Here is a 17,766-nt window from a genome sequence, read left to right as displayed (position 1 = left end):
GCGATCACAATTCTGTTATGTTTATTTTAGTGATGGAAATGGATAGGTGTATACCACTGGGCAAGAGTTATAGCTGGGGGAAAGGCAATTACAATGAGATTAGGCAAGATTTAGGGAGCATAGGATGGGGAAGGAAACTGCAGGGGATGGGCACATTAGAAATGTGGAGCTTATTCAAGGAAAAGCTCTTGTGTGTCCTAGATAAGTATGTACCTGTCAGGCAGGGAGGAAGCTGTAGAGTGCGGGAGCCGTGGGTTACGAAGGAGGTGGAATCTCTGGTCAAGAGGAAGAAGAAGGCTTATGTTAGGATGAGATGTGAAGGCTCAGTTAGGGCGCTTGAGGGCTACGAGGTAGCCAGGAAAGACCTAAAGAGAGAGCTCAGAAGAGCCAGGAGGAGACATGAGAAGTTGTTGACGGATAGGATCAGGGTAAACCCTAAGGCTTTCTATAGGTATTGAAGGAATAAAAGAATGACGAAAGTAAGATTAGACCCAATCAAGGATAGTAGTGGTAAATTGTGTGTGGAGTCAGATGAGATAGGGGAAGCGCTAAATGAATATTTTTCAACAGTATTCACTCTAGAAAACGACAATGTTGTCGGGGAGAATACTGAGATACAGGTTATTAGACTAGGTGGGATTGAGGTTCACACAGAAGAGGTATGAGAAATCCTTCAGAAGGTGAAGATAGATAAGTCCCCTGGGCTGGATGGGATTTATCCTCAGATCCTCTGGGAAGCCAGGGAGGAGATTGCCAAGCCTTTGGCATTGATCTTTAACTCGTCATTGTCTACAGGAATAGTGCCAGATGACTGGACGATAGCAAATGTGGTTCCCCTGTTCAAGAAGGGGAGTAGAGACAACCCTGGTAATTATAGACCAGTGAGCCTTACCTCAGTTGTTGGTAAAGTGTTGGAAAAGGTTATAAGGGATAGGATTTATAATCGTCTAGAAAAGAATAAATTGATTAGGGATAGTCAGCACGGTTTTGTGAAGGGAAGATCGTGCCTCACAAACCTTATTGAGTTCTTTGAGAAAGTGACCAAACAGGTAGATGAGAGTAAACCGGTTGATGTGATGTATATGGATTTCAGCAAGGCGTTCGATAAGGTTCCCCACAATAGGCTATTGTACAAAATGCAGAGGAATGGAATTGTGGGAGATATAGCAGTTTTGATCGGAAATTGGCTTGCTGAAAGAAGACAGAGGGTGTTGGTTGATGGGAAATGTTCATCCTGGAGACCAGTTACTAGTGGTGTACCGCAAGGGTCGGTGTTGGGTCCACTGCTGTTTGTCATTTTTATAAATGACCTGGATGAGGGTGTAGAAGGATGGGTTAGTAAATTTGCAGACGACACTAAGGTCGGTGGAGTTGTGGATAGTGACGAAGGTTGCTGTAGGTTGCAGAGAGACATAGATAAGCTGCAGAGCTGGGCTGAGAGGTGACAAATGGAGTTTAATGCGGACAAGTGTGAGGTGATACACTTTGGTAGGAGTAACCAGAAGGCAAAGTACTGGGCTAATGGTAAGATTCCTGGTAGTGCAGATGAGCAGAGAGATCTCGGTGTCCATGTACACAGATCCTTGAAAGTTGCCACCCAGGTTGACAGGGCTGTTAAGAAAGCATACAGTGTTTTAGCTTTTATTAATAGAGGGATCGAGTTCCAAAACCAAGAGGTTATGGTGAAGCTGTACAAAACTCTGGTGCAGCCACACTTGGAGTATTGTGTACAGTTCTGGTCACCGCATTATAAGAAGGATGTGGAAGCTTTGGAAAGGGTACAGAGGAGATTTACTAGGATGTTGCCTGGTATGGAGGGAAGGGCTTACGAGGAAAGGCTGAGGGACTTGAGGCTGTTTTCATTAGAGAGAAGAAGGTTGAGAGGTGACTTAATTGAAACATATAAAATAATCAGAGGGTTAGATAGGGTGGATAGGGAGAGCCTTTACCTCGGATGGTGACGGCGAGCACAAGGGGGCATAGCTTTAAATTGAGGGGTGAAAGATATAGGACAGATGTCAGAGGTAGTTTCTTTACTCAGAGAGTAGTAAGGGAATGGAACGCTTTGCCTGCAACGGTAGTAGATTCGCCAACTTTAGGTACATTTAAGTCGTCATTGGATAAGCATATGGACGTACATGGAATAGTCTAGGTGAGATGGGCTTGAGATCGGTATGACAGGTCGGCACAACATCGAGGGCCGAAGGGCCTGTACTGTGCTGTAATGTTCTACGTTTTAAAGTCTACACTGGCTATCTCACATTCAGACTACCGACATTTGACATGCACAAGTATCTTCTAAATGCTTCCTGTAGTGTGATGGTAACATGCAAAATGCGACAGGATCTAAACAGAATGCTTTCCATCCTTGCTTCAAAACATCTTGCACTGCCCTTTTTAAATGAAGCTCCTCCCATCCCTTAAAAAGCAAAGCGATTCAGAGAGGAGGGTAAAAAAAAATCGAGAATTCTCACCAACAGTCTGAGGGATGAGAGGAATGTACTTGCTGAAAACACTTTTGGAAATGGACGGGCTGGTGACAATGCAGGAAAAGTTGCCCACGTCACTCTCTTCCACTTTTGCAATGTACAGATTCCCAGTGGTCTGAGAGACAAAACGACGTTTGTCAGACATGATGAATCTGGGGAATTCATTCAGTAGCCACCGATAGGTGAGGTCATCTGTAGGGAAAGAAAACATTACATTAGCACAGGGCTCTGACAAGTATGGACATCACTGTCCCAACTCGCCCAGGAAGAAAACACCGTTTTCCAAAGGTTTGTGTGGCTCGGCGTCAGTGCAAGTTGAATCAAACATGTTTCATCCTTGACATCAGAATTAAGCACAACCATGTAAAGCAAGAATCACCATCCTACACAGTATCCTACAATGAGGTATATTCTAATTGTGGCATTGATGCACTACATATTTGCTGGAATAAGTAACTGAAAGGAATTTTTCTCTTCGAAAAGGAAGGGTTTATAATTGTACGAGATAACACAGTGTGAAGCTGGATGAGCACAGCAGGCCAGACTGTAAACGTCAGCTTGCCTGCTCCTCCAATGCTGCTTGGCCTGCTGTGCTCATCCAGCTGTACACCTTGTTATATCAGATTCTCCAGCATCGGCAGCTCCTACTATCTCTACCTTATAATGGTACAATGCCTTTCGCTGTCTTGTGAAGTCCTCAGTCAAAAAGGACACAACACCCGGTTACAGGTTTGAAGGCACAAGCTTTCAGAGTCTCTTAAGGACGATAACCTGGTGTTGGATGATTTTTGACCTTGTCCACTCCAGTCCAACACCAGCATGGCTTGTCAAGTCCTAAGCACCTCACAGTTGTCAGGTCAACTGTGGCTTACTTGTGCACAAACTGGCTTCTATCTTTCCAATACTGTAACAGAGACAACATCTCACAATTAACTCATTGGCACTGAAGAGTTTCAGGGTGTCCTAAAGTGTGAAAGGCACTCTAAAAATTCAAGTCTTTGTTTCATTTTACAATGCAAATACAGCAGTTTCTCTTCAGGACTGAAATCCTCATGACCTGTGACCAAGTTCTTGTGCAAGCAATCTCAAAGTGATTTCGATTGACCAAAAGTAATTCCATTCCACTGTCTAAAGTTCTAGACAGTAAAATGACAATTTTTTTTGTATAGAATCGCTACAGTGTGGAAGCAAGCCATTCAGCCCTTCGGGTCCACACTGATCCTCCAAAGAGTATCCCAGACACGCACGCCTCCCCACCCTATCCCCGTAACCCTGCATTTCCCATGTTAACCCACCTAACCTGCACATCCCTGGATACCATGGGCAATTTGGCATGGCCAATCCACCTAAACTGCACATCTTTTGACTGTGGGAGTTAACCAGAGCCCTGATAGGTGAGCTTGCAGCTTGTATCGGTACCTGGGATTTCGATGTGGCCATTTCAGAGACATGGATAGAGCAGGGTCAGGAATGGATGTCGCAGGTTCCAGGGTTTAGATCTTTCATTAAGATCAGGGAAGGTGGTAAAAGAGGGGGAGGTGTGTCTTTTTTGGTCAAGGACAGTATAACGGTGGCTGAAAGAACCGTTGATGAGGACTCGTCTACTGAGGTGGTATGGGCTGAGGGTGCCGAGGAAGGTTTGTCGACTGAGTCAGTATGGGTGGAAGTTAGGAACAGCAAGGGAGCAGTCACCTCACTGGGGGTTTTCTACAGACCCCAAAATAGCAGTAGGGAGATCGAAGAACTCATTGGCCGGCAGATTGTTGAAAAGTGTAAACGTAGCAGGGTTTTTGTTATGGGTGACTTCAACTTTCCCAATATAGATTGGAACCTCCTTAGTGCAGATGGTTTGGATGGAGCCATTTTTGTCAGGTGTGTTCAGGAGGGTTTCCTTACTCAGTATGTGGACAGGCCGACGAGGGGGGAGGCCATTTTGGATTTGGTGCTCAGCATGAGCCAGGACAGGTGTCAGATCTCGTGGTGGGAGAACACTTTGGTGACAGTGACCACAACAGCCTCACATTTACCATAGCCATGGAAAGGGAAAGGAGCAGTTACCAGGGGAAGATATTTAACTGAGGTAAAGGAAACTATGACGCTATCAGACAGGAGTTGGGAAGTACAGATTGGGAGCAATTGTTCCACAGAAAGGGCACAGCAGACATGTGGAGGCTGTTTAAGGAGCAGTTGTTGCGAGTGATGTACAAATTTGTTCCTCTGAGACAGGTAAGAAGAGATAAGATTAAAGAGCCTTGGATGATGGATACAGAGGTGCTTATTGTCAAAAAGGAAAAAGGTGGAGGAAGCAAGGGGCTAGCACAGCTTTAGGGGATTACAGACTTGCTTGGAAGGAGCTCAAAAGTAGACTGAGGAGGGCCAGGAAGGGGCACGAAAAAGGCTTGGCAGGAAGGATTAGGGAGAACCTGAAGGCATTTTACTCATACGTGAGGAATAAGAGAATGATCAGGGAGAAGGTAGGGCCGATCAGGGACAGCGCAGGGAACTTGTGCGTGGAGTCTGGGCAGATAGGGGAAACCCTAAATGAGGTTTTTGCTTTGGTTTTCACTAAGGAAAGGGGCCTTGTTATGAATGAGAACTTTGAGGAGCAGGAAAACAGGCTTGAACAGGTCAAGATTGAGGAAATTGATGTGCTGGAAATTTTGGCAAACATTAAGATTGGTAAGTCCCCATGGCCAGACCAGATTTATCCTAGGTTGCTCCGGGAAGTGAGAAAGGAGGTTGCTAAGCCGCTGGCAAAGATCTTTGCTTCCTCACTCTCCACGGGAGTCGTACCGGAAGATTGGAGGGAGGCAAATGTTGTTCCTCTTTTCAAGAAAGGGAATAGGGAAATCCCTGTAAATTACAGATCAGTCAGTCTTACGTCTGTGGTCAGCAAGGTTTTGGAAAGAATTCTGAGGGATAGGATTTATGACTATTTAGAAAAGCATAGCATGATTAAAGGGAGTCAGCATGGCTTTGTGAGGGGCAGGTCATGCCTTACAAATCTTATTGAGTTCTTTGAGGAAGTCACGAGACAGGTTGACGAGGGTCAAGCAGTGGATGTGGTATACATGGGCTTCAGCAAGGCATTTGATAAGGTTCCCCACGGCAGGCTCATTCATAAAGTCAGGAGTTATGGGATACAGGGTGATTAGGCTGTCTGGATTCAGAATTGGTTGGCTGACAGGAGGCAGAGAGTGGTTGTAGATGGTAAGTATTCTGCCTGGAGGTCAGTGCTGAGTGGTGTCCCGCAGGGCTCTGTTCTTGGGCCTCTGCTCTTTGTAGTTTTTATAAATGACTTGGATGAGGAGGTTGAGGGGTGGGTTAGTATGTTTGCTGATGTCACAACGGTTGGAGGTGCCGTTGATAGTATCGAGGGCTATTGCAGGCTTCAGTGAGACATTGACAGAATGCAGAGCTGGGCTGAGAAACGGTAGATGGAGTTCAACCTGGATAAATGTAAAGTGATGCATTTTGGAAGGTCGAACTTAAATGCTGAATATAGGATTAAAGGCAGGATTCTCAGCAGTGTGGAGGAACAGTGGGATCTTGGTTTTCAAGTGCATAGCTCCCTCAAAGTTGCCACCCAAGTGGATAAGGTTGTTAAGAAAGCATATAGTGTTTTGGCTTTCATTAACAGGGGGATCGAGTTTAAGAGCCGCGCGGTTATGCTGCAGCTCTACAAAACCCTGGTGAGACCACACTTGGAATATTGTGTCCAGTTCTGGTCGCCCTATTATAGGAAAGATGTGGAGGCTTTGGAGAGGGTGCAAAGGAGGTTTGCCAGGATGCTGCCTGGATTGGAGGGCTTGTCTTACGAGGAGAGGTTGACTGAGCTTTGGACTTTTCTCTCTGGAGAGAAGGAGGAAGAGAGGTGACCTGATTGAGATGTACAAGGTAATGAGAGGCATGGATAGAGTCGATAGCGAGAGACTTTTCCCCAGGGCAGGACTGACTACCACGAGGGGTCATAGTTGTAAGGTGTAAGGAAGAAGGTATAGAGGAGATGTCAGAGGGAGGTTCTTCACCCAGAGAGTTGTGAGCGCATGGAATAGTTTGCCAGTGGAAGTCGTGGAAGCAGAGTCATTAGTGACATTTAAGCGACTGCTGGACATGCACATGGTCAGCAGTGAATTGAGGGGAATGTAGGTTAGGTTATTTTATTTTTGGATTAGGATTATTCCACGGCACAACATCATGGGCCTAAGGGCCTGTACTGTGCTGTACTTTTCTATGTTCTATGTTCTATGATAAGAAACCCATACAGAACAGAAAACATTCAGAAAACCAGCTCTCATCCGTAAGAGAAACGGTAAAGCTTAAGCTCCAGAAACATCCCAGCCGGAAAATGTCCTCACGCAACAGATTCCAACTTGGTTTCCTCCCCTCAGTCAGATCAAAGGGAGTGGAATGCCCAGACAGATAGGCTAGGGCAGGGGAGTATCTCTCACCTTTGGATTTAGAAGGAAAAGGCTTTGTCTCCTCAGAACAGGGGTAAATTGTCAAAACCAAGACTGCTTCATTTTAATTGCGTTAATTGTCAGAAACACCCCAACAAGCTTGAGCTTCATTCATTTCCACCACTGACAAACAAATTCATTTTTATATCACCATCAAACCTGCTTTTTCAGTTGAAAATTAAAAGAACGAAGAACAAAGAAAATTACAGCACCGCAACAGGCCCTTTGGCCCTCCAAGCCTGGGCTGATGCAGATCCTCTATCTAAACCGTGTCGCCTACTTTCCAAGGATCGGTATCCCTCTGCTCCCTGCCCATTCATGTATCTGTCTAAATACATCTTAAATGACGCTATTGTGCCGCCTCTACCACCTCTGCTGGCAACAGAGTTCTCTGCGTAAAGAACTTTCCATGCATTTCTCCCTTAAACTTATCCCCTCTCACCTTCAAATCGTGACCCCCCCCCCCCCTCCCCCCCGCCAGTACTTGAGTCCCCAACTCTGGGAAAAAGCTTCCTGCTATCCACCCTGTCTATATGTCTCATGATTCTGTAGACCTCAATCAGATCCCCCTCAACCTCTGTCTTTCTAATGTAAATAATCCTAATCCACTCAACCTCTCCTTATAGCTAGTGCCCTCCATACCAGGCAACATCTTGGTGAACCTCCTCTGCACCCTCTTCAAAGCATCCACATCCTTTTGGTAATGTGGCGACCAGAACTGTGTGCAGTATTCCAAATGTGGTCGAACCAAAGTCCCAAACAACTGTAACACGACCTGCCAACTCTTGTACTCAATACCCCATCCGATGAACAAAAGCCTTCTTGACTACTCTATTGACCTTCATTGCCACCTTCAGGGTACAATGGACTTGAACACCCAGATCTCTCTGTGCATCAATTTTCCCCAGGGCTTTTCCATTTCCCACATAGTTCACTCTTGAACTGGATCTTCCAAAATGCATCACCTCGCATTTGCTGGATTGAACTTTATCTGCCATTTCTCCCCCCAACTCTCCAATCTATCTATATTCTGCTGCATTCTCCAACAGTCCCCTTAACTATCTGCTTCTCCATCAATGTTAGTGTCATCTACAAACTTGCTAATCAGAACATCTATACCTTCCTCCAGGTCATTAATGTATATCACAAACAACAGTGGTCCCAACACAGATCCTTGTGGAACATCTTCATTTTGAGAAACTCCCTTCCACTACAACTCCCTGTCTCCTGTTGCCCAGCCAGTTTTCTACCCATCTAGCTAGTATACCCTGGACCCCATGCAACTTCACTTTCTCCATCAGCCTACCACAGGGAACCTTATCAAATGCCTTACTGAAGTCCATGTATATGATATCCACAGCCCTTCCCCTCATCTAATGTCACTTCCTTATAGAATTCCATCAAGCTGGTAAGACATGGCCTTCCCTGCACAAAACCATGCTATCACCAATAAGCCCATTTTCTTCCAAATGTAAATGGATGCTATCCCTCAGTATCTTCTCCAGCAGCTTCCCCAACACTGACTTTAGGCTCACCGGTCTATAATCAAGTGGATTATCCTTTCTACCCTTCTTAAACAAGGGGACAACATTAGTAATTCTCCAGTCCTCCGGGACCTCACCCATGCTCAAGGATGCTGCAAAGATATCTGTTAAGGCACCAGCTATTTCCTCTCTCACTCCCCTCAGTAACCTGGGATAGATCCCATCCAGACCAGGGGACTTGTCCACCCTAATGCCTTTTAGAATACCCAACACTTGCCCCCTCATTATGCTGACTTGATCTAGAGTAATCAAACATTTATCCCAAACCTCTCCTACCGACACAAAGTACTCATTAAGAATCACGCTCATTTTCTCTGACTCCCCGCATAGCTTCCCTCCTTTGACCTTGAGTGGGCCGACCCTTTCACTAGTTAACCTCATGCTCCTTATGTATGAATAAAAGGCTTTGGGATTTTCCTTAACCCTGTTTGCCAAAGATATTTCATGGCCCCTTTTAGCCCTTTTAATTCCTTGTTTCAGGTTGGTCTGACTTTGCCTATATGCTTCCAAAGCTTCATCTGTTTTCAGTCGCCCAGACCTTATGTATGCTTGCTTTTTCCTCTGTGCTAGTCTCACAATTTTGCCTGACATCCATGGTTCCCTAATCTTGCCCTTTCAATCTCTCATTTTCACAGGGACATGTCTGTCCTGCACTCTAATCAGCCTCTCTTTAAAAGTCTCCCACATATCAAATGTGGATTTACCCTCAAACATCTGCTCCCAATGCACATTTCCCAGCTCCTGCTGAATTTTGCTACACTTTGCCTTCCCCCAGTTCAGCACTCTTCCTTTAGGGCTACTCTTGTCTTTGCCCATCAGTATTCTAAAACTTCCAGAATTGTGATCATTATTCCCAAGATAATCCCCTACTGAAACTTCAACCACTTGGCCAGGCTCATTCCCCAATGCCAGGTCCAGTATGGCCCCTTCCCAAATTGAACTGTTTACATACTGCTCTAGAAAACCCTCCTGGAAGCTCCTTACAAATTCTGCTCTATGTAAACCCCTAACACTAAGTGAATCCCAGTCAATGTTGGGAAAATTAAAATCCCCCATCACCACCACACTGTTGTTCCTACATCTTTCCATAATCTGCCGACATATTTGTGCCTCTATCTCACGCTCGCTGTTGGGAGGCCTGTAGTACAGCCCTAACATTGTTACTGCACCCTTCCTATTTCTGAGCTCTGTTCATATTGCCTCACTGCTCAAGTCCTTCTAAGAGCCCTCCTTCAGCACAGGTGTGATATCCTCTGTGACTAGTAATGCAACTCCTCCACCCCTTTTACCTCCCTCTCTATCCCGCCTGAAGCATCTATATCCTGGGATATTTAGTTGCCAATCTTGCCCCTCCCTCAAACAAGTCTCAGTAATTGCAATAACATCATACTCCCAGGTACTAAGCCAAGCCCTAAGTTCATCTGCCTTACCTACTACACTTCTCGCAATAAAACAAATGCGAACCTCAGACCATCTGTCCCTTTGCGTTCATCATCTGCTCTCTGTTTACTCTTCCCCTTAGTCACACTGACTTCATTCTCTCATTCCTCATAGGCCTAGTTCCTACCTTCTTACTGTCCACTAACCTCCTCATTTGGTTCTCATCCCCTTGCCACATTAATTGAAATCCTCCCCAACAGTGTTAGCAAAAGCAGCTCCTAGGACATTGGTTCCTGTCCTGCCCAGGTGTAGACCGTCCAATTTGTAATAGTCCCACCTCCCCCAGAACCAGTCCCAATGTCCCAAAAGTCTGAACCCCTCCTTCCTGCACCATCTCTCAAGCCACTCATTTATCCTGCCTATTCTTTCATTTCTGATCTGACTAGCACGTGGCACTGGTAGCAATCCTGAGATGACTACCTCTGAGGTCCTACTTTTTAACTTGGCTCCAAACTCCCTAAAGTCTGCTTGTAGGGCCTCATCCTATTTTTTAACTATATCTTTGGTGCCTATATGCGCCACGACAGCTGGCTGTTCACCCTCCCTCTTCAGAATGTCCTGCAGTCGATCTGAAACATCCCTGACCCATACACCTGGGAGGCAACATACCATTCGAGAATCTCGTTTTTGACCACAGAACCGCCTACCTACTCCCCTTACAATCAAATCCCCTATAACTTTAGCCCTTCCGCTCGTTTTCCCGTCCTTCTACACAGCAGAGCCAGGCACAGTGCCATGAACCTGGCTACTGCTGCCTTCCCCTGGCGAGCCATCTTCCCCAACAGTATCCAAAACAGTATGCCTGTTTTGGAGGGGGATGACCACAGGGGATGCCTGCACTGCCTTCCCGTGTTTTCTCTGCCTTTTGGTCACCCATTCCCTTTCTCCCTCAGCAATCCTAATCTGCGATGCGACCAATTTGCTGAACGTGCTATCTATGACTTCCTCAGCATCGCAGATGCACCAAAGTGAGTCCATCCGCAGCTCCAGAGCTGTCATGCGGTCTAATAAGAGCTGCAGCTGGGCACACTTCCTGCAGTGCACGTGTAGGAGTCAGGGACATCAGCCACGTCCCCGAGCTCCCACAGCGAGAAAGAGAAGCATAACACGGGTCTGAGATCTCCTGCCATTTTTACTTTTAAGCTTAACTTAGTCCCACTATAATATCCGATGCTAGATAAATGAAATGAAAAAAATTTGTACCAAATCACTCTACTTAACAGCACATGACAAAACAATAAGAAAAATACTTTATCAACACACCAGAGTCCTTTTGTATTGGTCAGTGGAGGAGGTTGGGTGGGAGACACTACACGTGTAGTGTCTCGGGTTCAGCCACTGCCCAAATATATCAGTTCACTTACGTTCTGAGAGCGCAATTCCACCACTCCCACTCAGCTCCGCTGCCGAAACGAAGAACTTACCTCCCCGGCAGCCCCCGGTCCTCGCTCTCACCGCTCCAGCTGCTGCTGCTGCTGCTGCAAAAAACTCCACTGTATTCAGGCAGTGCCTTAATTGTACAAACACATTGTTGATACTCCCATCTATAACACATCAGAACTCCTGCACGACACTCAATTGCTGTAACATTATCGGCCACATTGCAGATACCACCAGAGGCATTAAGAGCAACTGCTCAGAAAATCAATCACAATGTACGGACAGCATTGTTGTAAACGTGACACTTGCTCCAAATAACCTTTGCAGTATATACGATTTACCAGGGAACAGAAATAATCTCAAAGGCACCTTAAACGTGCACTGAGAATGGAAGACAGAAAATAAACTTTGGGCTTGCTGTAGGTTTATGGGCAATTTTAAAATTCAGGAGTCCTGTACCTGAAGGCTACCAAAGATGATATAGAATTATCAACCCTTTTTGCAACTGAAAGATTCCTTTCAGTTCCCACTTCTAGCAAAGACACAATGCATTGATGCCACACTTCGAATATACCTCATTGTAGGGTACAGCGTAGGAAAGTGATCCTTCCTTGACAGGACCTGGGTGCACTCAATTCTGAAAGAGTGTAGCAGGTCAGGAGTAGAATTCACAACGGAGCGAGGCAGTTAGGAAGCCCAGGAATTGTTGTGGACATGCTCCCTACCAGGAGAAGCTAGCCAACGGGGTTTCCACAACAGAGTTAAACTATTTAGCCCATCAAGTCTGCCCTGCCATTCAACGGAGTCATGGCTAATCGAGTCATCCTCAAGCCCACTTTCTCGCCTTTTCTGCATACCCTCTGCCTTACTGATTAAATATCGGTGTCTCTCGGCCCTTTAATACACTTAGAGACACAGCCTCAACAGCTGCCTGTGATAAACAATTCCACAGACCAATTACACTCTGACAGAGGAGACCCTTCCTCATTTCTGTCGTTACTGGGCAACTCCTTATACTGAGATTATGTCCTCTCATCCTAAACTCTCCGACAAGGGGAAATACCGTGGATGCATCTCTTCGGTCGAGTCCCCTAAGAATCTTAAATGTTTCAGCAAGGTCTCTTTTCACTCTTTTAAATTCCAATGGTTGCAATCCTAACCCACGCAAACTCTCCTCACAAGGAAATCCTTCCTTCTTGATATTAGCCTAGTGAACCTTCTCTGGACTGCCTGCAATGCAAGTATATCTTTCCTCAAATGACAGGACTAAAACTGTTTACAATATTCCAGATGTGTCTAATTTCTGTCTTGTGCAATTTTTGGAAGGCTCCCCTTATTTTGATACTCCATTCCTTTTGAAATATAAAGGCAACATTCCATCGGTCTTCCCTATTATCCACTGAACGCTGATGTATTTTTTTGTGATTCACGCTCCCAAATTGCTCCCAGCTGTTGTGGGAATGACTATTTTAGAGTTCTCCACTGAAAAGAAGGATTCTGTCCAGCTCTTTCAACTCTGTTCTTACTTTGAATTGTACAAGTTCGTGGTTAATGAGTTTTTTTTTCCTATTCTTTACAAAGGGCAGTGAAGAGTTAACAACATTGCTGAGGGTCTGGAGTTGCATGTGCTCAAGGACAGCAGCTTCCATCCCTAAAGAACATGTGTGAAACAGATGGGTTTTTCCAACAATTGACAATGATTCATGGTCACCATTTGACTCTTAATTCCAGACTTTCTTTTGCTGAATTCAAATTCTACCATCCATCATGGTGGGATTTGAATCTGGGTCTCTCGAACATTATCTGGATCGTAGCATTAACAGTTCAGCGATAATACCACAAGGCCATTGCCTCCCCTTCATGAAGACAACTAGGAAGAGCCTGACATTAAAGCTGAATAATGAAATTCTCAGTGTACAGAACCGTTCATATATAGCTTAACAGACAGTCCAGGTTCAATCCAACTACTTTAAGAAGGCAGTAATTGGGAAATGTGTGCATTACACAGTAGTGAACAGGAAAGCAGTGGGTCAAATAAAGGCATAGACAGAGGAAAGAGGCAATGATAAGCACCCAATGTGAGAGAAATCTGCAGAGACTGGGCAGTGCCCTCCTCATGGGGCAGATGACGACAAGTGGACAATGACCTCAGCAGTGTGTCAAAGGCTAGAAGTAATGCTGTATGCTGCCTGGGATTACTGACAGGAAGCAACTGTAATCGGGGGCTTAAAACAGAAAGCAGAGCTTAGCTTTGTGCGATGATGTAAGGCAGGTCTTAACCAAATTGTAATGCTTGCCGATTTATTAAGTCCACGCAGTCAGCTGTAACAGTGGAGGCTCTGCACTTTGCAGCAATGCTAATTCACCATCCACTTCCCTCTTTCCCAGCTCAAAACCCAGTCTGTGAGCCTTTTCTAGGATCTTGGGAGTCTTCTCCAGTCACCACACTTGGACACTTCAATATCAATTACTGACATGGTTGTCTACATCAAATAATTTTCTTGAATCCAAAGGTATTGGAAGAGAGATAAAATCACTTGAATGTTTCCTATCTACTGACTGTTAACAGCCACAAGGTGGCAAAAGATATGCATTGTACAAAAACATTTCTCATTGAGACAACGAACCTGCACAAATAAGGAGCCTGAATCCTTCAGGGATTTCACTTAAGGCTACTCTGTTGCATTTCCAGCAGGTTCAATAGCGATGCTGGCAGCTGGCATTCCAAATGTTGTAACTGAGCGCAGGGGGTTCTGCTATAACGTGATTTCCAGCACAACATTGCATCACAGAAAAATGCACTCTATAAATAACTGGGCCTATGGGAAAAACAGGGTTGGGGCAGACCACCAAAAGAACATTAACACAAAGGATAGCGCCTCCATCAGCGTCTGTTCAGACAGGCTGGTCCGACTGTGACAGCAGGTTCGTAGCTCCTTCTCAGATTGACCCAACCGTCCTCCCTATTTCTAAAAGGTGCGGGATAATTACCCAGGTGTTCTGATCCATACTTATCCCTTAGACAGCAACACAATGACAGATTGTCTGATCATTACCACATTGTTGATCATGTGAAAGTGTTGTTGTGAACATTATCTGCTGTACTTTCTACAATGACTGCACTTCAAAAATACTTCAATGGCTGTCAAGCTTTTTTTGTAACATCCTGTGGCCATGAAAGATGGAAGGCTTTGTCAGCAACAAGATCCAGGTTCAAGTCCTGCCTCAGAACTCAGTGGCCAGGGAAGGTGCATTCACAATGTGAGTGAAAAGACTGAGTATCAATCAGCAAATTCTTCCAACACCGCCAGTCGCAGACTGTAAGATTGCGGGAGATTCCTGGTAGGTTGTGTGGCTGAGAGAACATTGGTAACTCTACACCCACTATCCATTGTTCCAGACTGTGACATATACATATATGTACCTTGCCATAGCAACTCAGACTCCTCCAGCTATCTTATCACCACACCACAAGGATATCGAGGGATATGGAGCAAAGGTGGGAAACTCAAGATAAAAAATAAGTCACAAGATCTGACTAATTACGTAAATGTTAAGTATTCGTCCCCTGTTTGTCAGTCGCATTACAGCCAATTCTCATTGCCAGAACATGCGTTACAAGAGATTCCCCTGTATTTGAAATGTGGTTACCATTTTCTCGCTCATTAAAGTAAATAAGTCATGGGATCTGAGTAATTACTTAAATAGGCTGTTGGAGCCTCCTGTGGTAGCCAGATCCTGTGCCTCACAGTGTTTCCTTCTAAGCTAAGTTAGATATACTGTTTTGCATTCTCCTCGACACCCTACTTTTCCTGACAATAGACCTGCTGGCTTCTCACTTCTCAGTTTTAATAAAGGCTGACAGGGAGAATTTCTCTGGCAATCTCAGAATCACAGCACTGTACAAGTACACTGTGAGTATCATTAGGAAGGGGCTCCTGACTGCAAGGTGCCTACCTGATGGAATCTCGTTATAGCCAACACACGTTCGTGTTTTAGACATAGCGCTCCCCTATTCGTCAGTCACATTATAGCCAATTCTCATTGCCAGAACATGCGTTACAACAGAAGCCCCTGTATTTGAAATGTGGTTTCATTGATAGAATCAGAGAGTTTAATCAGAGAAGCTGCCCTCAATCACCGAGTTAAACTAAGTTCATTCTGTATCCACGGCTGTAGCTCCCCAAGTCCATACTAACTCCTAGAACTTTTTCAGAGGTCACTTGGTCTCGAAAGATAATCTGCTATCATAAGGGAAGGAAGTGAGCGAGTCTCTTTGAAAAGATCCAAGATGGAGGACATCAAAAGAAGCAGACAATCTCATCCACAAACAGACAGATGTGGGACCTCAGTTGGTCATGTGCACAGCTTGATTGCCATTTGGCTTGAGGACATCAATAAATTGAGCATTGTCCCTTAGGACACTGGCAGGAGGAGAGGGCAGGAACAGAGCGGTGAATGTCAGACTGTTGCAGCATCTCCTCGTGCAGACTAAAGATTGTCCTCAAAAGTAATCCCTCTGTCCTTCTCTATCCTCACCATCAATCAGCTTCATCTGCCAAAATTAGGTACTGTTTACTTCCCATTCAAGAATACCTTACTGTAAACATTGTAGTCCAAAGTCTGAGATGGAGAACAAGGCAGAAGTGTTTGCATGAGTGACTTGCCTTTTGGGGGACACAGGCACATTTCTGCTGTAGCAGGTTTCTGTCTTGAGCCCACAAGAAAGCCTTAACTATTCAAACCTGCGTACATGCAGATCTTTTTGCAGGGTGACTGCAGAATCCCAGCCACAACTGAAATGGCAATGACAACATCATGAAATGACTTCCAAGTCTCAAACAGACTTTTGCCAGAAGGGAATCTGTGTCCCAGCCTCCTGCTCCAAGGATCCCACCCTCCGATCACACTGGCTTGACAAAAAGTGTGACCAGTTAGGAGACAATTCCCAAAATGCAGGATTGTTGAAACACGGTCAATTTTCTTGAAGCATGGGGTCCAGTGCATCAGGGGACCATCAGGAGCAGAGATATGAGAATACAGCAGCCCAAAGGCTGAGAGGAGTGGAGATAAAATAAAAGTGAGTGGAGCAAAAGAAATCGGATGCGGAACGAGAGACAAGAAGGAGAGGAATAGTTGCTATTTTTAAACCTGTTCTTTAGGCTTGGGTAGTGTTTTTAAGTAGGAAATGGGAAAATGTCATTGTTACTTTCTGAAATTGATAATCTAAAACTAAAAAAAAACTGAGATAACAAGGTATTGAGCTGGATGAACATAGCATGCAGCATTTTCTGAAGAAGAATCTCGGCCCGAAACATCAGCTTTCCTGCTCCGATGATGTTGCTTGGCCTGCTCTGTTCATCCAGCTCTACACCTTGTTATCTCAAATTCTCCAGCATCTGCAGTTCCTACTATCTCTCAAAAAAAAACTAATCATTAAACCAAACTACAGTCAACAAAAAATTTTACTCCCAAATCCATTTAGTGGGTGTGAAAATCACAGGCAGGGCCAACGGACATCATCCAGCCCAAGCTCCCCTTGAGATCGTGGGGCTAAGATACTTTGCTGATCAGTTGCAGTCCATTTCAGACAATACTAGAATCCCTAGTGTGGAAACAGGCTGTTCGACCCAGTGAGTCTACACCAATCCTCTGACGAGCATCCTACCCAGACCCACCTCCCTATCCCTGTAACCCTGCATTTCCTATGGCTAACCCCCGCAACCGGCAAGTCTTTAGACTGTGGAGGGAAACCGGAGTACCCATAGGAAACCCACACAGACAGTGGGAGAATGTGCAAATGCCACACAGTCACCAGAGAGTGGAATCAATTTATTGTTGAGAGACTCAGAATGCTGCTAGGAAGAGAGTTCCAGGACATTGACCCAGCAACACTGAAGGAACAAGAACAGATTTCCAAGTCAGGATGGTAAGTGGCCAAGAGGGGAATTTGTAGGTGGCAGTATTCCCATGTATCTGCTGCCATTGTCCTTCCAGATGGAAGGTGCTGCCTAAGTTGCCTTGGCACATTTCTGCAATGCACCTTGGAGATGGTACACACTGCTGCGGCTGAGCATCAATGGAAGAGGGAGGCAACGTTTAAGGATGTGGTGTTAATCAAGCAGGTTGTGTTATCTTGGATGGTGTCAAGTTTCTTGGAGCTGTCACCATGCAGGGAACTGGGGAGCATTCCATTACACTCCAGACTTGTGCTTTGGAGATGGTGGACAGGCTTTGGGGAGTCAGAAAGTGTGTTATTCACCACAGTATTCCTAACTTCTAAGCTGCTCTTGCAGCCACAGTATGTATATGGGAACTTCAGTTCAGTTTCTTGTCAATAGTAACACCCAGGTTATCACCAATAGGGCTTCAGTGATAGTGGTGCCACTGAATGTCAAGAGCCGATGATATGAAACCCTCTCGCTGGAGTTGGTCACGGACTGCCACTTGTGG

General features: G+C 45.2%; 1 protein-coding gene across 11 annotated transcripts in view; it reads right to left on the bottom strand.

Moving 5' to 3' along the window:
* Positions 1-17,766, bottom strand: part of cntn1b (contactin 1b) — a 721,932-nt gene that overhangs the window by 395,428 nt on the left and 308,738 nt on the right. For all 11 annotated transcript variants that reach the window (XM_059652304.1, XM_059652313.1, XM_059652305.1 and 8 more), the window contains one exon: positions 2,475-2,681. In XM_059652304.1, coding sequence (XP_059508287.1) covers positions 2,475-2,681 — 207 coding nt within the window. The remainder of the gene's footprint in view (positions 1-2,474; positions 2,682-17,766) is intronic.

This window comes from Stegostoma tigrinum, chromosome 18 (genome assembly GCF_030684315.1).
Source record: "Stegostoma tigrinum isolate sSteTig4 chromosome 18, sSteTig4.hap1, whole genome shotgun sequence".
NCBI lineage: Eukaryota > Metazoa > Chordata > Chondrichthyes > Orectolobiformes > Stegostomatidae > Stegostoma > Stegostoma tigrinum.
The sequence above is the reverse complement of the archived record's forward strand: the minus strand, read 5'-3'. Positions and strand labels throughout refer to the sequence as shown.